Source organism: Colias croceus, chromosome 15, assembly GCF_905220415.1.
Source record: "Colias croceus chromosome 15, ilColCroc2.1".
In the NCBI taxonomy this organism is placed as follows: Eukaryota; Metazoa; Arthropoda; class Insecta; order Lepidoptera; family Pieridae; genus Colias; species Colias croceus.
In genome coordinates, this window is record NC_059551.1 from 8,778,474 (window position 1) to 8,800,882 (window position 22,409).

General features: G+C 34.0%; 2 protein-coding genes and 1 long non-coding RNA gene across 4 annotated transcripts; 2 read left to right on the forward strand and 1 right to left on the reverse strand.

Moving 5' to 3' along the window:
* The first annotated feature begins 4,258 nt into the window (after nucleotides 1-4,258).
* LOC123697873 (serine protease inhibitor dipetalogastin-like) lies at nucleotides 4,259-7,137 on the forward strand. Its single transcript, XM_045644433.1, has 2 exons — nucleotides 4,259-4,352; nucleotides 6,177-7,137. The coding sequence occupies exons 1-2, from the start codon at nucleotides 4,337-4,339 to the stop codon at nucleotides 6,992-6,994; spliced, it is 834 nt and encodes a 277-aa protein (XP_045500389.1). The 5' UTR covers nucleotides 4,259-4,336; the 3' UTR covers nucleotides 6,995-7,137.
* Nucleotides 7,134-22,300, reverse strand: LOC123697871 (SWI/SNF-related matrix-associated actin-dependent regulator of chromatin subfamily A-like protein 1). The gene is made up of 14 exons (XM_045644432.1): nucleotides 21,792-22,300; nucleotides 21,569-21,684; nucleotides 21,164-21,264; nucleotides 20,532-20,666; nucleotides 20,190-20,295; nucleotides 20,036-20,119; nucleotides 17,209-17,389; nucleotides 16,523-16,673; nucleotides 15,868-16,032; nucleotides 15,229-15,382; nucleotides 14,934-15,065; nucleotides 8,517-8,642; nucleotides 8,216-8,275; nucleotides 7,134-7,445 (listed from the first exon to the last, which is right to left on the reverse strand). Exons 1-14 carry the CDS (start codon nucleotides 22,135-22,137, stop codon nucleotides 7,251-7,253), a joined length of 2,052 nt encoding a protein of 683 aa, XP_045500388.1. The 5' UTR covers nucleotides 22,138-22,300; the 3' UTR covers nucleotides 7,134-7,250.
* Nucleotides 9,356-11,196, forward strand: LOC123697874. Of its 2 annotated transcripts, none has more exons than XR_006752297.1 (3): nucleotides 9,356-9,975; nucleotides 10,238-10,458; nucleotides 10,532-11,196. It is a non-coding gene; the product is annotated as an uncharacterized LOC123697874 (long non-coding RNA). The 2 variants fall into 2 exon arrangements; XR_006752298.1 differs by having other exon boundaries at nucleotides 9,356-9,969.
* Nucleotides 22,301-22,409: the final 109 nt, after the last annotated feature.

A 22,409-nucleotide genomic window follows, 5' to 3' on the forward strand; every position in this document is an offset into this window, starting at 1 on the left:
CCGATAGTGGGACACCCTGTATAGTCGAATTCTTATATACTATAGGAGAGTCTTAAAAATAATCTTAAAGAGCATTGAAATACATGTTTAGGAATCATCGTTGGCGCCATATTGGATTTTAGTTTTGACCTCATATTGGTTAATAGCTACCCCAAAAACCATAAAAATGACACCCATGACAAAAAGATGCAAAATTTTCGGCGGCGCCATTTTAAATTTTAGTTTTGACCTCATATTGGTTAATAGCTACCCCAAAAACCATTAAAAAGACACCCATGACGAAAACATGTAAAATTTTCGTCGGCACCATCTTGGATTTTAGTTTTGACCTCATATTGGTTAATAGCTACCCCGAAAACCATGAAAACGACACCCATGACGAAAAGATGTCAAATTTTCGTCGGCGCCATCTTGGAATTTAGTTTTGACCTCATGTTGGTTAATAGTTACCCCAAAAACCATGAAAATGACACCCATGACGAAAAGATGTAAAAAATTCGTCGGCGCCATCTTGGATTTTAGTTTTGACCTCATATGGCTAATAGCTTTCCCAAAAAACCACCCACATTTGCAAATGTTTTTGCTCCTTAGGAAAAGTTCAGGTTTCCTAGGTAATGTGACGAATCTAATTTATTTAATTCGGATCGTATCTCGGAATAACATACCTACATACATATTTTCTAAGAATTGTATACAATGCCGGATTTAATACATTGCCGGTAACATAATATGTATGATAATTCTTAAAAGAGTATTTTAAACAATTCTTAAAAAGCTTAGATATTGCATACAATGCAGGTACATACTAGAGGTTTTGTAAAACACACACTTTTTTTAAAGTTAGTTACTAACTAACATACTTATCAGAATAATTGTACCTACCATGTACCTACTAATAAAAGTACAAAAGAATTTTTAAAATTCGTAATAAATTAAAAATAATATCAAGTATGAAGATGGTGTATAAAATGGAATGCGCTATGTTTACGGGAGCGTGATGTTCCCGCGAACCACATGGCGACGTTAGATACCTAAATTTGAGTAACGCAGATTTGTGACAGCGTCCTTAATATTCGATTTGGAGAAACTCTGTAAAACACATATTACTTATATATTAAAATATTTAATTAAACTTATTTAATCTAAACACTATCGTTCAGTAAAATAATCTAAAATCTTACGGTGCATTTACTGTTTTACATCAAGCGAACATAGAGCTATAAGCAAGAGCATTCTTTCGTGGTCTTTTAGTGTAAACGAAAACTCGTATTCAGATTTCAGTCTTGTTCAGTATTAGAAACTTGCATAGAATATTTTCGAACGCACAAACTAAAGAATGCTCTACGCCTATTTACACTAAAATAATTTGACATATTGTGTTTAGAACGAGCTGCACCATTACACAATTGAATAATGACACAGCGATAATTGATAAATAAATAAAATTACAAACCGGAAAACGTTCAAAAGTTTTTTTCGCATTAACTGCAGCATGAACAGTGAACACAATATAATAGTAATATGCAGATGAAGTCATTAACTATATAGATACTTACTTAAATTACTAAGTATATGTATATTATGTATAGTATAACAGTAACAATCGGACGAGATGGTTCCATTTTCATTTATCTTCGTACATCGCCTGACATTATAATTGCTCTATAATATTTGCATCTTAGTTTATTTCCTTCAATACTATTTAAAATAAGTTCTGAGTTATAAAGTACTGCGGTCCGCCCCGGCTTCGCCCGTGGCAATAAAAGGCAGCCTAAGTTCTTTCATTGTCTGTGCCAAATTTCATCAAAATCGGTTCAGAGGTTTAAGCGGGAAAGCGTAACAGAGAGACAGACAGACAGAGTTACTTTCGCATTTATAATATGTATATAAAATAATTAGTAGAGGCTTGTCATCCCAAAAAAAATCATACTTTTATTAGGTACCAGATGAAAAAAATCCCCATCATATACGAGAATAAGAAATTAGTTGGTTATTTTGTTAAGGTATTACAGACTACAGTTTGTAATCATGATTCATGTCACTTAGTTTACCGACGAAAGACTATTTTCATAATATCATTTTCCTAATAAGTAAATCAAAAGAATGTTCCTGATTATGATTCAGACAGGAAAAAGATTCTAATAAATACTTGTACACTTTTTAATTTGTGACATTACTAATGAATTAGTAGTCAAACATTTTGATATCAGTTATCACTACTGAACAATTTCAAGTACCAGATATCACAATGGACAAGTGAGCATAGGGAAAAGCATGTAAATCTATCTATACATATAATAAATCTGTAGAAGGGTCAATTCTGTACATTGAAAATATTGAAAAAATAAATACCAGGGGGTGTTACTGGATCGATACCAAACCCAAATATGTGATTAAAAAAATTTTTGTCTGTCTGTCTGTCTGTATGTTCAGGCATCACGTGAAAACTAACAGTTCGATTTCAATGAAACTTGGTATAATTATACCTTATTATCCTGGGCGTAAAATAGGATACTTTTTATCCTGGAAAAATAAGTAGAAAAAAATTAATCTTAATTTTTCAGTTTTTTCCATAGACGTTGTTCTGTAGAACCGCGAACACACGTTGCGTATTATTATAGGCCTAGCCGTATTTGGGTCCAATAGATAATTATTTATAAGATGTCATTGTCAGAGTTACTCAAAATGGAGAAATAAACCATCCACGCGAAGACCGACATCCACGCGGACGGAGTCGCGGGCGGAAGCTAGTACTAAATAATATATGAAAACTAAGTACAATAGTTTTCTATAATTAGGTTTAAGAATACTTCTAGCACGTTTTACAACTTCTGTTTAATTTTGTTTAGCCTACCTATCTACTTATCAATTTAAATTATGCGTAAAAATTGTTGCTATAACAGCGAATGCTGTAACTGGCACTAATGATATTCCATATAGTTACCAAAAGGGTTGCTGTCGTTGAACAAAATTCAATCACACATTTCAGAACGAATTCCGAAACCATGGCAGCATTCAGTGGGATGTAATTAAATAACAATATTTGTATGCAGATTTACTTGTAGGAAAATCACCATACCTATATGTATTTGAAAAGTAAAGTGTGAAGTCAAAGGTGCTAAAATACTATTTATATGTAAAATTCATGATAGTGTGATTAGTGGGCTATGGAATTAAAATACTTTACCTATGATTTACCTACCTAGTATCTTGATTTCAATTAGAAGTAAAAACTAAAAATAAATACTCATTTTGATTTTCGTTATGCCTGTGCTGTGTCAGGAATTTAGGGTATTTGACGACACAATATAGTAGGTAATAGTAGGTACCTTATACCTAAATAATTACAATACAGAATACAGGCGATCATAATAATATTATGTAGGTACCTAGTTACCTAATTTAAATCCACAAACAAACGAGCCACGCTGAGCCTCAGCGCTGACAAACTACGCGCTGAGCTATGAGCGCTGACGGTGAGCGTGAGACTAAAATCAGCCTAACTAACTAGGATTTTAAATCCATTCTATACTTACCTTACCTTCAAACTCAAACATTTATTTATTCATATTAGACTTCTTTTAGAAGCACTTTCGAATCGTCATTACAAAAAATATTAACATTTACCACCGATTCGAAAAGTATCAATGGAGAAGAACCGGCAAGAAACTCAATAGTTGCTCTTCACTACATAGTATAAAACAAAGTCGCTTTCTCTGTCCCTATGTCTCTATGTATCTATGCTTAAATCTTTAAAACTACGCAACAGATTTTGATGCGGTTTTTTTTAATAGGTAGGTACCTAGAGTGATTCAAGAGGAAGGTTTTAGTATATAATTTATTGTTTTAGACAAAGCGGGCGAAGCCGCGGGCGGAAAGCTAGTATAAGTATAGAATACACTACTAGATTTAGTGCATTAAACTTCTAAGTATAGAATACACTACTAGATTTAGTGCTTAAACCAATTGGCTGATTACTCTTATATTAAGTCTTAGCACGATTATGTTTTCAGGAGAAATAAGAAAGTTTATTTTGTATGGTGAGTCACCAATGGTTGTTACCAAGAAGCTTATATGTTGTTACGCTGAAATTGTAGTAATCATCGAAAAACGCGGGAAATTGTCATGAAAAACAAAAACATTTCCGCGTAATATCTACCTAGATGTGTACTAATTAAGCTTGCGTCTGAAGTGTTCTTGGGGAATTTCGTAGTGATGTCCCTCAATATGTATTTAAACGAAGTCGAGGACACCGATGCATCATTCATAATATAGATTTCGTTGAGAAATATCGTGTGGTAAACATAGATTACATTTAACCTAAGATAACCTTAAAATGGTGTACCGGTTAGGTAAGTCCAGTGTTTATTGATTTTATTTGATTAAAATTTGACGGAGATTTCGATTGTGTGTTAAGTAATTATTATGAATAAGAAGGCTTCTGGTAATTTCAATTAAGTCATGTGTAGCTTTTCGCGGGCAAAAAAAATTTACCATTACCATTTAATTTTCTTAAGGAAAAGATGAATGTAATTTTTCTAACTCAGATTCTACCACTTAATAATATTGGTTGAGTAAGTGCTGATTTACACAGGGTCAGTAACTGACTACAAATTCGAGGCAAATCAGTGGTAACCCGAAAAAAAACCCTGTGCAAACAGATTTGAAGTCAGTACAGAGGCTTGAAGTCTATGTAAACAGTTACCTAAAGTCAGTCGCGGCGCCGAATTTCGGCGCCGCGACTGACTCGTCTACTGACCCTGTGTAAATCAGCACTTACATTAAAGTCTAACCAATTCTTGAAATTCAAGTATTTGTATAAATAAGCTAACATTTGTATACCAATATCAACATAGCCGTATCTATATATGTACATCTTAAGTAAACATGATTTAGAGGTCGGGGAGGCCGACATCCGTAACTATATTTATAGGTATTAAAGTTTAACTCAAGATCAGCCTTATCAAAATGGTATCTTTTGTTCATCGTTTTTTATTAAAAATCAATCATTTTTTTAATTAAAGTTATTTAAAAGTCTTATAAGAAATAACGGAAACCTATAAGTAACTTTGTAGTCCGTCTGTATATCTGTCTGTCAAGACCCTTTTTCTCAGGAACTCCTGGAAAAATATGTTTGTTCGGAGTCCTGGGTGTTCGAGTCTGACTCGCACTTGGCTGATTTTATTTAAGACTAGCTTTCCACCTGCGGCCTCGCCCGCGTATTCAAAGAAAAACCCGCATAGTTCCCGTTCCCGTGGGATTTCCGGGATAAAACCTAACCAAAGAATTTTTGAAATCGGTCCAGTACCTAGTTTATGCGTAAAAACCTGTATGGTTACATACATACATAATTACAAACCTTTCCTCTTTATAATATTAGTATAGAATATAGATGGTACCTACAATACGCCTATTTGTGTAGTTATCGCAGCATTATGTTCCAGCCGCGGCGGTTTATAGAAAAACGCCTATTTGCAGACAATAATAATTATGTGAATTGCAACCTTCATCCAAAAATAAACGAGTTGATTCAATTTTTACTGAGATAATTCAATACTTTATATATTTTAGACTTTCTGAATCATCATCATACTTATTTAAAAAAAATGATCGACTATATAAGTAATCAATACTAATATTATAAATGCGAAAGTAACTCTGTCTGTCTGTCTGTTACTCAATCACGCCTAAACTACTGAACCAATTTGCATGAAATTTGGTATGGAGATATTTTGATACCCGAGAAAGGACATAGGCTACCTTTTATTGCGAAATATGTACCACGGGCGAAGCCGGGGCGGACCACTAGTTAACTGTTAAGTATAAAAAGGTTAAGCGAAATTCGATAGAGTTCAAAACTATGTATTTTAATTAATCGAATAAACGCTTAGGTATTTATATTTTTCTTAATTTTATCTCCTATAATCTATATACGATATAACATGACACATGAACATAGAGGACATTAGAATAATTAGATATAATATGTTTAGATTTGAAATGATTTGAACCATAGTAATTATCTATTTATAGAGACACATTATTTACAAATCGTAAGTAGGCAATCCATATGTATATAATTATAATACTTATTATTCAGACATTAGATTAGATAGATTTAGATTAATTCAACTGAACATAAATCATAACATATTAAGAGACATATCTCTTTACAGGAGCATTAGTCCTAGTGTCGGGCTATATTTCCGTCACGCTCGCCCTACCTCCGTGCGTCTGCAACAGGAATCTTCAGCCGGTCTGCGGTTCTGACGGACAAACATACAACAACGAGTGCTTGCTCGACTGTGCGGCTACCAAAAAGCCAGACCTACGTTTCGCAAGACCCGGTAATTGCGATGGATCAAGGTTAAAGCGGGAGAATAAAGAGACATATTGCGCCTGCCCAGATAATCTAGACCCAGTGTGCGGAAGCGACGGCATAACATACCCCAATGAATGTCTTCTAAAATGCAATCCTAGTCTAGAAGTGGAACATCAGGGTCGTTGCAGAGAGAAAAGGGCGAACGAGTTCCTTTGCGCTTGTCCAGCTAACCTTGACTATGTGTGCGGAAGCGACGGCAAGACATACCCGAATGAATGCGCTCTGAGATGTACACCTAACGTAGCAGTTCAGTACAAAGGGCAGTGTAGAGTGAAACGCGAAGAAATCCAAGTAGCGTCTTTAAATCTGCCCAAATGCGAGTGTTCGTCCGAATCCAACCCAGTCTGTGGAACCGATAGTCTCACATACCAAAACCCTTGTTTACTAAACTGCGGTAAGGCCTACAATGCCAACTTAGAGTTAAAACATGACGGTCCCTGCGAGATTGTTAGAGCGAAGCCTGTTGGCAATGTGCCAAATTGTACTTGCACTAGAAATTTGAGTCCGGTCTGTGCGTCCAATGGCGTCACGTATGGAAACTCCTGCATCATGAAGTGTGTGAGTGAAGATTTGACCATGGTCCGTGATGGGCCTTGCGAAATTGCGTATTAATGAAACCCTGCTTTTTGATTTCCGAACTGTCCTTTCGCGCCAAATTTATGTTTTTACAAAATGGCGGATGTGAAAAATGTTGTATTTTGTATAATCCGAAAAATGTATCAGTGCCAGTGAAGATAAATAAAAGATATAATAACTTTTAACATATTTATTTATCAACGCTTTAATAACTTAATCAGTAACATATGAAAGAAATAATTAAAATCGAGAACAAAGATATTATAATTAATGTCTATTAATAACTTAACAATCATAAATCAAAATTTGCTAATAATTCGTCTCCTTCATCATCTTCTAAGAAATTGTCTACACTGTCTGTTTGTCCGTTTATTTGAGATTCATTATGTTCATTTTTGGCATCCTTCCTTATGTTTGTTCCTGGTATATAGTTGTTTTTATTCGGCCTGCACGGAGACAAGTATTGTGTTATATTCGTTTTACTTTCCTGAAAAAGAAGCAATATATTAAAATGTGAATTTGAAATGTACATGCTTAGGTTATAATTGTAATGAATTATTTTGTAAGGTTTTTATTTAATTTACACAAAAATAAATGGTTTTTCTTCAGTAACTAATATGACAATGTAAATTTACGTAGATACTACCTACTCTATTTTTTTCATTAATTAATTATTAATGAAAATAAAAAAGCAGTATTACAAAATATAATCTATACTTGGGGATCCCCACAAAGATGGTATCAAAAAGGTCTTTATATAAACTCGTTTGTAATTGCAATTTATAATAATAGTAAATAATGATAGATGATAGCCAGTCAAAGTATATGACAGTTAATTATAATTGTATGCTATGTTATCCTTATGTTAACTTGATAAATATAATTCAGAATTAGGTACCTATTCAATCTGCTTGTAAAGAAATATATATATATATGTTTGATAAATTTATTTAATTATAAATATATTTGAAAAAAAAAAACGTGTATGCCGAGCACACGTGTCAGAAGTGAAACTTCTTTGGTAAGATTCAAAGATCAAGAGAAAATTGTCACCTTACTACTTGACGGTATTGCTATGACGCGACTTTGAAATTTTACTCTCACGCCTAAAGAAGTTTCACTTCAAAAATTTATGTTAGCTTCCTAACCATGCACCTATTTGATTTCAAATATAAAACAATAATATGATAATATGTATCATTAATCTTATAAAAGAATTGTACAAGTTCAAAATAAGCTATGAAAAAATCAGCTAACCTGATGTTTAACTGTTGTATCTTCAAAGCTGTCCTTACTTAGGCCGACATTGTTCAGTACCTGGAAAAAATGAAATCATATTAATTATTATTGTGTCTCTATAAATAGATAGTTGGTACAAATATTCGTTAATGTACCGCACACACACACACTCACGTCAGACCCACCGATGACCTTGAGCCGAGGCATGTTAGCGCTAAGGTTGATACTAGAGAAATTAAGAGTTTTGCCAAAGAATATTATACAAAGTATGTAGTTATGAAAGATATACACACACACACACACACGCACACACACTCACGTGCAGCTTGTCCTGCAGCAGCGGCCACATGACGTCATCGGCGGTGCCGCTAGCGAGCAAGTAGCGCGCACACACCGCACCCGCGCGGCCCAAACGGTGCGCACGTGATTCCGCTTGTGACAAGATCTGCACAAACAAACATTTAATCATATAGAGAACATTTTTTGACGTGACAACGTCTTATAATTCGATAGAGCCGGCTGCACGCACGAAAAAACATGACTCATGCGGCGTTACCTCGCTCAGAGGCGTTCCATGTAAGGCTTGAAGTGCAAGCGAGAGCGCGGAACGAGCGACAAAGAAGCACAATCGGCCTTAAGACGTAGTCACGTTTAACTATCATCAGTAAACCGACTTTACAGACAACCAATTTTTGACGTGATAACGTCTTTAAAATCGTTTTAGTCGGGTGACATGTTCAGAAACTTGTGTCAAACCAAAACCTCACGAGCGCGATCGCAGGTATAACGAGAGAGAGACGGACCGATCTCCCGTCTCATCTCGAGCGCTGCCACTGCATTATGTTATCACGTAAACATCTCGATCGTAAACCTACTTTACAAACAACCAATTTTTTTTATCCATGTCCATGTGTACAAGAGTCACGAACAGATACAATTAGTAATTTCGTTTTATTTTAATTTAATTTCAACTGAATTCAGTAACCTAAAAATATACGACCAATTTTATGCTTTCCATCCGCGAAGTTGGACAAAAACACAAAGTTTACAGTAAATAATATGATGTCAAACGTGCGATGCGTAACAAGCGATAACTATAGCCTTTAGAGTCTAGACAAATGGCAGAAACGCTAACGAATAGAATCCGCTATGGTCGTATTTTTAATTAGTCGAAGCTACCTGGCATCAGCTAATGTCACTTTGTAAAATAATGTTGCCATATTTAAAGTAATAGTGATGAATTCAGTTCTCATTCAATCAGATAAATGAACAATAAGTGTGAATAATAAATATTTATATTTTAAATAATAAAACTATATAAGCTTTATGTTACTACTACTAGTAGTATGTACAATCATTTTTACAATCACGCATTGTAATAATCACGTCTTATTACAAAGCCCGGCGCGTAGCAACATCATCATCAACATTCGGCTCCTAACCTCTGGTCTGAATAACACGAATGTTTTCACTGCGCTCACGCTGTTTAGTTATTGTTTTTGTTAATTGTTTCGTTAAGTTGTGTTTGTTGTTATTGTTGTCTTTATTTGTTGTTATATTGATTCGTATAAACGATATGGATCCTCAACCAAGCACGTCAAACCAAAACTTATCCTCCAAGAAAGAAAAGACCACGGGTTTCTTTAACCGTTACCGAAAAACTTATGGCGCAGATCGTCTACATACACGTATATGAAGAGAAAACTGCTTCACTTTTACCAATTAAGACTCCCGAAAAAAAGAATGTGTTTCGAAAACCGCTGACATTTTGGGTATTGGTATGACTTCAGTGTATAGTGTACTAAAATAATACAAAGAAAATGATTATTAATTCACGTCTCCCGAGAAACGTGGACCGAAATACAATTTTAAAGATAAATTGGATGATTTTAAACTTCATTCCTTCTACTGCATTATATTATTTATTTTAACGTTCGTTGTGAAAACAAAATACATATATGATTGCGTTGACTTCCACTTAAAGAATAAAAAATAAAAAATAGACTTCCCTACTCAAACACTTTTTTTATTAATTTACAGATTCTTAAGGTCGTCAACGAAGATCCAGACTTACCCAATTTTTCTTGGTAGTAGTTGTTAGTACACTTAGACATGTTATGAAATAACTGAATTTCAAATATGTCACAAAAATCAAGACGAAGTATTTTAATTGACAGAGCCAGCGATACCTTCGAAAAATTAAGGAGTATCGAAGGGAAGAAAGGTATATTTATTACCGAGATGAAACGTAGATAGCAAAGGTAATTAAAAATTTATTTTTTTATATTAAATTGTATTTTCAATAATTAATTTATATTTTTCACTGTGTCAAAGGTCATCGAGGAATGAAGAGGAAGATCGGATTCGGAAGTCTTCAGATAAGGGCAGAAGATTATTATTAGCCAAATAGGTGGGGAAAAAAAGATTATCTCCAAGAGATGAATGCCGATTATTTTGAAAATTGGTTTAGGAGGGTTTTGCCAAAATTAAAAATTTAAAACCAAATTCAGTAGTTGTGATGGATAATGCCTCCTACCACTATAGGAAAAGTAGAAAACTAGTAAAAATATACCATTTGAAACTACAATGGTTAAAGCTAGTCTTATAGACATTGTACGGCAGCAATAACAACAATACTACGAAAATTATGTTGTAGATGAGATGGCAGCGCAGCATGGTATAATTGTTTTACGTCTGCTCCTATACCACTGTGAGCTCAATCCCAGTTGGTATGGGCGCAGGCTAAAGGGTATGTTGCGAGTAACAAAAAACCTTTAAATTGACAGAGACGAAAATACTTTTTCAAGATCCTTCTTGACTTCTTCTTTAACGTGTCACGCCTCAAAGATGGAATAGCTGCGTGTCTCACAATATCAAAGAAGAAATAGACAAAATGTATAGTCTCGACAACATGATGTTTCTGACAGATTCATAATAATTGTCGCTAAAAGAGACAGTGATGAGTTGTGTTCGGAATTCGGATTATTAATAAAAATAAATTATTTAATAAGCAATGATTTTTTTTCATTACCTACCTATAATTGTTATGTTTTATACACCTATAGTTTCAACTACATGATGTATTGACAAGAGGATAGTCTTAAAAAGTATTCGGTATCCATACTAATATCATAAATGCGAAAGTAACTCTGTCTGTCTGTCTGTTACTCAATCACGCCTAAACTACTGAACCAATTTTCATGAAATTTGGTATGGAGATATTTTGATATCCGAGAAAGGACATAGGCTACTTTTTATCCCGGGAAAATGACGCAATCCCGGAAATCCCACGGGAACGGGAACTATGCGGTTTTTCTATGACTGCGCAGGCGAAGCCGCGGGCAAAAACCTAGTTCAATATAAGTAGATACTATAGAAACACAGTCGTCGAAAACAAGTTGCTATTTACAAAGCACGACTAAAAATCGAACCCTGTACCCGATATCGTTAAAATAAAGTTAAAATTCATATGGCACTGAAACTGCGCTCTTCGCTGCGCTTCGCCGCTCTTTTGGTGTGAGTTGACCCTTATTCTACTACTTATCTAGATATCAGATTTCGATTTTTAGAGTTACGTCTTTAGTAAGTATATTTAAAAAGAAAAAAGGTTCAGGTTCGTTAAATCAGAAATTGTTTATTGTGTTTAGATAAGAATGGTTTATAAGTATAATCAAATATAAAAATTACTCGTATCGGTCATTATTATATACTAGCTTCCGCCCGCGACTCCGTCCGCGCGGATGTCGGTCTTCGCGTGGATGGTTTATTTCTCCATTTTGAGTAACTCTGACAATGATATCTTATAAATATCTATTGGACCCAAATACGGCTAGGCCTATAATAATACGCAACGTGTGTTCGCGGTTCTACAGAACAACGTCTATGGATAAAACTGAAAAATTAAAAATAATTTTTTTCTACATATTTTTTCAGGATAAAAAGTATCCTATTTTACGCCCAGGATACTAAGGTATAATTATACCAAGTTTCATCGAAATCGAACCGTTAGTTTTCACGTGATGCCTGAACATATAGACAGACAGACAGACAGACAGACAGACAGACAGACAGACAGACAGACAAAAAATTTTTTAAACACATATTTGGGTTTGGTATCGATCCAGTAACACCCCCTGGTATTTATTTTTTCAATATTTTCAATGTACAAAATTGACCCTTCTACAGATTTATTATATGTATAGATTTAAAACTTAAACAAATGTGCAGTTCTAACAAAACGAAATAACATATTTCTATGCCGTCGTTTCTATAGTCCTTTTCAACTAGGATGATTCCTGTGACACTTCATTGTGTTCCGAATTACGTATTTTATGTCTTAAAAAGCAAAAATAATTTTAATCTTAAGGCCGTGTACGCGGTCCGTGCGCTGTTTGGCTCAAATATGTGATTTTTCAAACCAGATTGTCCATCAACCACTTATCTTACAAACATATGAATTACTAATAATTTTAGGAAATTTTATTGTCCATATATCTATCGTAATAGATCGCAGAGATTTTGACTTGCGTTAAATTGAATAAGCCCTCTTAATCTAATATGTATGGATGGATGGATGTTTGTTACTCTTTCACGTAAAAACTACTGAACCGATAACAATGAAATTTAGCACACATATAGAGGGTAACTTGGATTAACACATAGGATAGTTTTTATCCCGGAAATCCCACGGGAACGAGAACTATGGGGGTTTTCCTTTGCAAACGCGGGCGAAGCCGCGGGTGAAAATATAGTGCATAATATTTTTATTTTAAGGCGGCATTATGACCAAAAATACAAAAATTAAACATCTTAAGCTACTAAAACAAAAACAGTGTTGTTTAGTTTAATATAACGAAAAATAAAATAAAATAACACAATAAAATAATACCTACGCAATTCGTGTACATGAAATCGAACGTTAAAAATTATAGAGTTGGAAAATCATATAAACGACGCCCATCTTGTGATCGTTTGTCAATCGCGTCAATCATCTGTAGATACGAGTCCGTCGACTTTGTATACAAGTTGCATTTTTATATTGATACTTTACGTGGTATTGTGTTATTATTACTTATTGTTATTGTTCACTTTTTGTCGCTGTTGTTTGCTAGGATTCCTAAGTTAATTGTTGGCGAAATGCCGAAATAACTGATTTTGATCATTTATTCAAATCGATTTCATTATCGATTATCGGAAACAATTGATAGGTACGATTTCAGTAAAGGCACTCTCTCAGGCAGGCGGTAATCTCTACACGTGTCAACAATCGATATGTCACAGGAATCATCCTAGTTGAAAAGGACTATAGGTTACGTTGTTGAACTGTCAAATGTTGCCTATTAAAATGACTCTACTATAGTACAATATAATAAAATATAATAAAATTAATAAATAACATGTCTTTCGACGATAATAGAGGGTTTCGGAAAGAATTCATTCTGCTGTTCATTTCATTGCACCGACTACTAGAGCCACTTTTTTGCGTTTTGAAAGCATCGGTACCTTGGTATGGTAGATACGTGCAAGGTTCACCAAAGTTCACAGTCGACTGGTGTAGTGAATGGCTTAAAGCCCGGCATTCACCGCGATTTGATTCACACGCACCGCGAGCCGAGCCCCGAGCCGTACTAATCCGTGGACAAATCCGTCATCGCCCACACACTACACGAGCGCCGAATTGTAGTCCAGTCGACTGTGAACTTTGGTGAGCCTTGCACGTATCATGGAATTATTAAAATTAGTGACGTATTATGGCGAATGACGGACAAGTCCACCGACAAATCCGCGCACGCACACACGCGTACGGATTTATCCGGCGCGGTATTGTCGGTGGACTTGACGCGAGCCGCGCACAACTACACATACACACGCAGATTTGTCCGCGGACTTGTCGCCAGCTACAAATCCAGCGGATGGGTGCGCCTGTGAATGGTTCTCATAATTAAAAATCCGACTATAACGATACTAATTGACATAAGCTTTTGACGTTTTCGTAAGGATTCGGTTACCCTACAAACGACAATGACGACCACGAACTAAATTTTCATGCAGCCTAAATTTACACAACTAAAATACTGTTGTTTGGAAAAAAAATTCGAGATCAATGGACAAATAAAAAGGTTCTTCGAAGAAACGGTGGCTCCTATGAAGAAAATGAAAAATTGTAGATAATAAAATTTTATAGATATAAGATGACATCTATTGTCGTTTTATAAGATATATTATTGAGGATTTTCAAGGAAACCAATTTGTTTCTCTGTAAATTCAAAGAAACGACATTTAAAGTCCACATATAATAAATCCCCAATTATATCCCTTCTATCTTTCAGTTTAATTATAAATTGCGTTGCACACCAGCACACAATACTTTAATCCTTTCTCGCCATTTTTTCTCACCGCTACGTCAATCCGTGCTACAGATAACGTGAACGCGCGAAGCGCGGCAAATTTGAATATTGATGAAATGGCATTTCATTACATAGATAATTTTATTATCTACAATTTTGGTAAAAGGTTATAATATAACTTACCATTTCAGCAAAACATTTGCTGAATATTGTTCTCGAAAAATTTCATTTATTGTTTTCAAATACCGGAATGACGGGAAATGTTGATGTGTCATCGTCGTTAGTAGTGTGACCGAATCATTACCAATTATATTTATAACGCATTTGAATGTAAAAAATAAATAAAATATAAACATTGTATCATTGTAAATATCTACACTACAACTTACTCCCGGATTCCAATGCAATTCCGCGAAAAGTACCAGGTCAGCAGCGGTAAGAGTGAGTCCCGAGTTCGCCGCTGTTATCGATAACACGCCGCAACGACATGTCGGACTGTGTTGGAATTTGTCCACTAAATCCTGGAAAAAATGAAAGTATTAATTAAAAAAAAAATGTTTTCAAATGTCCAATAACTACCAAAATAACGGAAGACAGTCGATTAAATAAAAAATCTAAAGTTCTAAGGTAAGAAGAAAGCCAAAAAAAAATCATTACCATTGCATAAAGTAAAAAATTACTTACTGCTCTCGCATGCGCAGGAGTCGATCCAACTATACAAATATAATGTATGCCAACTTCGTCTAGTGTGGAACATATCGCCTCTATAACGTTACGATGGTGTGCGAATACTAGGAACTTGCCCGTGAATTCTTTCAACAATTGCCTTAGGTATTTACTGAAATTAAAAAGACAGAAAACAATTCATTTAATATAGAATTATTGTAGAACTTAACTTTTTATAGATTTTATCATTTCGATATTAAGTTTCCGGCTCGAAGGACCACAAAGGATAGCATGTAAAGATGTAAGAAAATTTATTTCGATTTTCCTCTTATAGTATTTTTAACACTTTAAAAGTATCATCGTGTGAATTTATAGACTGACTAACAATAGAAAAAAATGTTAATAAATCAGAAATACATTTTAAAAATCTTACTCAATCTGAAACAACGCCTTAAAAAGACAAGTTTAAAAAAAAATTCTTACTTCTTACCCAAAAAAATCTCAAGCGAAGAGTGAACCGGTACCTACTAGCGAAGCGCGTACCATCTTAGATCGCATCTTAGCTTTCCATCAGGCGAGATTGTGGTCAAGCGCTTCCCTATCTTGAATAAAAAAAAATCTATACTTTCCAATAACTCAATATTTAAAAAAACTAACCAAATCGCGGGTATCTTGATGGCAGCGGATTCGCTAAAGAACGTGATAAGCGCCGCATGTTTATCCGTCGATTTGCTGCGCGTGTACGCTTCCGCCATTTGGCTGAGACCCTGCTGTTCCTCTTTGCTGAATTGCAGTAATGTTTGGTCGAGTAATACTGTTTCTCTGTAATGATAACAAATAATAATAATAAATAAATCATTTATTTACACCATCATATGTTATAAAAACTTAATGACCCAGGCTCCTAATATAGTTGTAAACTGTTTTTCAGGAGCCTGAAAAACAGTAACAGAAAAACAGTAACTCGCATATAAAACATCAGAAAATATTCATTTTTAGATGTTTTATATGCGAGTTTGTTATGTTTGTTTATGTTATGACGTTTTAATTTGTGACTATTTAGGAAATAAATGATTCCAAAGCGTATTTCGGGAGTAAGTTACAGAATCCTGCTATGAAAATCAAAATATTAAAATCAAAAAATACTATATATTTTTCTTCATATTTCGGAGTGTTTTTCTCTTGAATTTTTGCACTGTTCAGAACGCACTTGAAAATACAATATTGTAAAATTTATGGCAGGCATTTATTTTACTAACTATATCAGCTTTTTTTTTAAATCCTAACATAAAATAACATCTGCTTCACATACCTAGTCTTTTCTTCCAACTTCGTAAGAACTTGTTCTTTAGTCCTTCGTATTAAGAACCGTTTTTGCAGAATTATCTGCAGTTCAGATAAATTAGATTGTCCCGACATATCCCACCCAAAGTTCGTCTGTTTACCCGCGCAATACCTTTTACCTGAAAATGAAATCAATCCAAAAATTACAAATATAAAGGATCTCTATGAAAAACAGAATAATAGTCAAATAAAGTTAAGAAAATCAATACTTTTTTTATCAAAATTTTCTCAAACAACCCGAGAAATATGCAACAAAAATATTCTATGCACTCGCTAATTACCACACAGACATATTCTTAAAAAAAATGTGTGCGTGTACTAGAGTACACACGTAAGAAGTGAAACTTCTTTATGACCTTATTTTTCAAAAAATAATTTACTATATATACAATATTACAGAAATACGTTAGTCTAACACGCTCGTCGCTTCGCTCCTCGCTACCTATTTAAATATTTACACCGGCCGCTGCTGCAACTCGGTCGGCTCGTGCGGTAGTTCAAAAGTTAATCTACAACGCTCGTCGCTATAGGGATAAGAAAAATATGGCGCGTAACGGAAAAATGTTACACTAAATTTTTTCCAACCCCGATAAAGAAGTTTCACTTTAATAAATAAAAAAAAATACATTAAATTAACAAAAAATCCAAACTTACCATATTCCGTATAATTCGTGAAAATCTTTGGTTCAATCAAAGACAGTTGTGTATACAACTCAGCCGGTCTGCTCAGAGCTGGTGTTCCACTGAGCAGTATTACGCGGGAACATTGCCGGGATATAGACAGTAGTGCTACTGTGCACTGTGCCTTGTGCGACTTGAGGTAGTGGGACTCGTCCTATAGAGAATTTATGGCTCAATATTTGACAGGATAATTAATCCATACTAATATTATAAATGCGAAAGTAACTCTGTCTGTCTGTCTGTTACCTACTCAATCACGCCTTAGCTACTGAACTAATTTGCATGAAATCTGGTATAGAGATATTTTGATACCCGAGAAAGGACATAGGCTACTTTTTACCCCAGGACATAGGATAGGTTTTATCCCGGAAATCCCCCGGGAACGCTAGTTAATAAATAATAACATGTTACTGGAAATGTATGAAACTGTATGGAATTGAATGTTTTACTTTGCTCAAATACCGAATATGCTCATTGAGCGAAGCATAGCTCACAAGTGACAATGCATTATGTTCACAGTTAAATAACATTGTGATATTTTATAGCTCTGGTGTAAAAGATCATTTTGGCATTGAATAAATGCTATGTCAGTTCAGTTCAATATTTCATTATTATTAGTCACTAGCGGTCCGCCCCGGCTTCGCCCGTGGTACATATTTCTCAATAAAAGATAGCCTATGTTCTTTCTCAGGGTCTAAAGATTACACTGGTCAACAATGATTTTGTTGCCCTGGATGTGAAAGTGGTTTCGAATAATTTAATGCATTTTATATATAGAACTATTAATGGTTTTGGTAGATTGGCTCTAGTTTTTTTTTTATCCTAATTTTCTTACTAGACTCTAAAACGCAGCATGAAATAGAAGGTATATTTGTTTTACATAATTTATTTATTACAAAGTTTTACTTATTGTTTTGTTTTAGTATTTAATTAATTCAAATGGATATAAAAATAGAGAAAAATCATTAAAACTTATGAAATAGTACAAGGAAATAGATTTTATAAGCTTCTCTTCTTAGTTAATTTTTGGACAATAGTTTTCTTATGGACCATCAGTAATCTGCCATCATGTGACGATCCCATATACCCTGATACCATTATTCCATAATTTTTACTTCTTTTTCGATGTGTTCTTCCTGTTTCTCACAGAAATTCCGCAGATTTACTGGATATCTATCCAGGAGACTGTGGGCAAAGTGTAGCTTTATGCTCGTATTTGCTCATAAAATAATGAAGTTTTTTAAACAACTGTTGTGCCATTTCTTTATAATTTGGTGTTTTAAATTAATCTTAAATTAATTAATACTATATCTCTCCATTATTTACATTCAGCATCAGTTATTAAATTTTGTTAAATTTTCATTTTTTATCAATTGTCGACACGCCCGTCCTGTAGGGCCATCGTGTATTCTTCTTATACTTCTAGATTCCCTCAAAGGCCTAAATTTTCATATTTATTAATTATTCCTAATGAATTTGCTTTGTCTAATTCTATTAATAAAAACATCAAGGGAATTTCGTACAACTATCCACTTTGCTGACCAAGTGCTACTGGGTTTCTTTAACTCAATACAAACCGAACATTGTTGTTCATAAAAATGTTTTTTTACAGAAACCATTTATTATTCTGATATTCTACAGTCAGTTTTATAGAATAGGGTTATGTCTGAGCGAATAAATGTGCAGAAAACGTAATTCACCTAAAAATAAACACTTGTTATACCCGGCGCGGCCTAAGATGATCCCTATGACAGTTCGTCTTAGTGATTGCTCGTATGATGGATCGTGTCGATACTTTACTATTTTATAGGCAAAGGCGTGGTTTGCATTCAGCTACGTCGGTAAACATGTTTTTAAAAATATTATAAAATGAATTTTTAACGTCTATAATGTAAACGAAACGGTAAGTAAAACGAAAGTTTTCCAAAACATAAAAATGCACCTTATCATTTTCTCGTAATTTTCAACCCGTTTAACACAGTGTATATTATTTTATCATAAAATGGAATCCCCCATTTAATTTTTCTAAAAAACTTATATTATCATAGGTAAGTAAATTAACGCGAACGGTAATTAATTAATTAATTATGCTGCGATCATCTGTTCCATTCAATAGTGAATGAACTATAGCTTAAGCATGGAGAAAATGTGAACTCCTTTCCTTTATCGAAATTTGTTTATCGATACTTTCCGCACTAGTCGATAAATGCCAACGATGTAAGTTTTGAAGGACGTAAACGTAAAGTCAGATTGATATAATTTCTCGTAAATGATAAGAATTGTTATAATTCCAACGGAATATCATTGTAATAGCATAAAGCTACGTAAAAATTAATAAATGCCATTTTTAGACGCCTCCAATACGTTTCTAATTTAATGGTGACGCCATTACAAGTTTGTCTCTTGAGAATAACTGTCAGTGTCATAGGGATCATCTTAGGCCGCGCCGGGTATAGTAACCCGTACTCTGAAGGGCCGTAAGAAATTTTTATATATGAAAATCCAAATTTAAAAAAAACTAGAGCCAATCAAATAATTTTAATGATTACATTCACAAACTGGGTACTTGAAATATATAAATCTGTAGAAATATCCAGGGCAGCAAAAAAAATTGTTTTTTTGTTGAGCTGTGTTATCTGTGCCAAATTTCATCAAAATCGGTCCAGTAGTTTATGCGTGAAAACCATACATACAAACCTTTCCTCTTTATAATATTTGTATACATAGATTAAAATAAACTTAGTGACAAATAGTTTATGAGCTATCACTAAACTACATAGTATATTATATATTTACATACAATTATAACAGCACCAAATTTCTTGCTCTTCAAAAGATCCGTGTGCATTGTTGTTATCTTATAACTCACGATTACAACTTCAGTCTGAAAATAATAACTTAATTTTAAAATTAAACCTTATTTTTATAAACAAAAGGTTGATAATGTATTGTACCTGTCTATCGGCGACCATTTGGGCATCCTTACCAGTTATTAGAGTAACTATATTCATCATTGGAATGGAGGGTAACAATTCGTGTATTTTACTTTGCCAAGTGTGTCTGTAAATAATAAATTAATTCAGAAATGATCTAGAAATATCATAGAAAATACAATAGAAACTGTTAAAGAATGTCGTACTTTAATTGTAAAACATAAAATGGACAAATAAATTTATTTCATTTCATTTCAATGATTTTTAAGTGGGAAGTAAGCAAAACTTACAGGCTGCAACAAACATTTTCTATGAAATACTAATCAAGACAAGAGATAAACAGTAAAATTAAAAAAAAAATACCTCATGGATGAAGTGGTGACAATCAAAAGAGGCCAGTTATGTCTATAATAACTAGCTATAGCCAGTGCTTGGAATGTCTTTCCTAAGCCCATGTCATCTGCTATCATACAACGCCCGCGCCGTGCAATGCCGAATCTACAAGTTTTGACGTGACAACGTCTTAAATTAGGTTGCGGCTGGGAGTCACTTATGAAAAAGTGTAACGCTCGGTAACGTTACGATGAGTCACCGAAAGAGGCACGCGGGCATGGTTAGCCCGCCTAAGAGCGAGAGAGACAGACATAAAAAGTCGCTGTCACGTAAAACTTTCGCCCGTATACCGACTTTACAGGCAACCAATTTTTTTTTTTATTATTGTTAATCATTAGGAAATAAACATGAAAAAAACAATTTGGAGTATAAGAATATATTGTAAATCATAGGCTTGTTTACTCAAACAAACATAAAAAAACACTCTATACATAAAAATATTGTAAATATACGAAAATTTGATTCATTGTACGTTGATAATTTGTTTGTTTGTTAGGTACATAATCATGCCTACACTACTGAATCAATTTTGAAAAAACTATGTAGTTTTGAAGCTTATTTATCAGAGTAACCATTACTTTAAAAAATTTAATAATTTTTACCTGACACCATCTTCTTGAAAGGGCATTAATTTGGTCCTTAACGTTGATTCTATAGGAGATAAATCTATAGAATTAGGGTTCATGATATTTTCTTTGAGTATCTGTGAGGGATAATAAAAATAAAAACATAAGATGGTGAAATAACATTTATCGAACTCAATTTTTAACAAACAAAAAAATAAATGAATATTACTAAGATTAATATCTATACTAATATTATAAAGCTGAAGAGATTGTTCATTTGAACGCGCTTATCTCAGGAACTACTGGTCTGATTTTTAAATTATTTTAGTGTTAGATAGCCCATTCATTGAGGAAGGCTATGGGCTATATATCATCATGCTAAGGCCAATAGGAGCGGAGCCACGCGGGTGTATAATATAATTTAATAAATAAAACTAATACCTTTAGAACATAATGTGGCAAAGTTCCCAACACCACATGTGGAGCAAGAGGAGCCACCTTAGACATCAACTGTTCATAGTCATGTATTGAGAAATTCCATAATTTTGATTTGGCATCTGAAATAAATAAATGTAGCATCATATATTTTAGCCATTTGAAAAAGAAAATCACTGTCAGAAGAATTTGTTTTCTTCTTTGTTGATATAACATATATGTGACTTACCATAACTTTTTGATGGTATTGTTTTGAAGATATTTATCAAAGGTGTACAAAATTCTGATGGATTTACTTCAAAACGATCCTCCGTTATCAAATATACCGTTCCACTCACAACTTTTGTTACAGGCACAGAACTTTCGGCTGTATTGTTTTTATCGTTTCTTGAGTATGGATGAAACGCAGGGCTTTTAGAGATAGAGATATCCCTAGTATTTTTCGAAAAGTTACTTGTATACGAGGGTCCTGGTGATTTATTTACATTTTGCTGCGCTGACTGGGAAAACTTGTTTTTAATTTTTTCTAATGCAGCTAAACGCTTTCTTTCGATCTCCTCTTTACTGCATGCCATTTCATTAATTCATGTATCTCACATTAATTTACCTTCATTGTATCATTGGTTTTTAATAACAAGAAACGTGACAAAAAATATTTAAAAAACACAGAAGACAACCAATCTAAATTAAAATTTGTCAACAATCATGAATCAACCACCAATGACCAATCAACATTCAACATTGAACATAGACTATGAACATAGAGTAGGTCTTAAAGGCCCTACTCACGGTTCAACACAACCAACAATCTGCGGAAACAATTTGTTGCAGTCGCGATTGAGCGTTC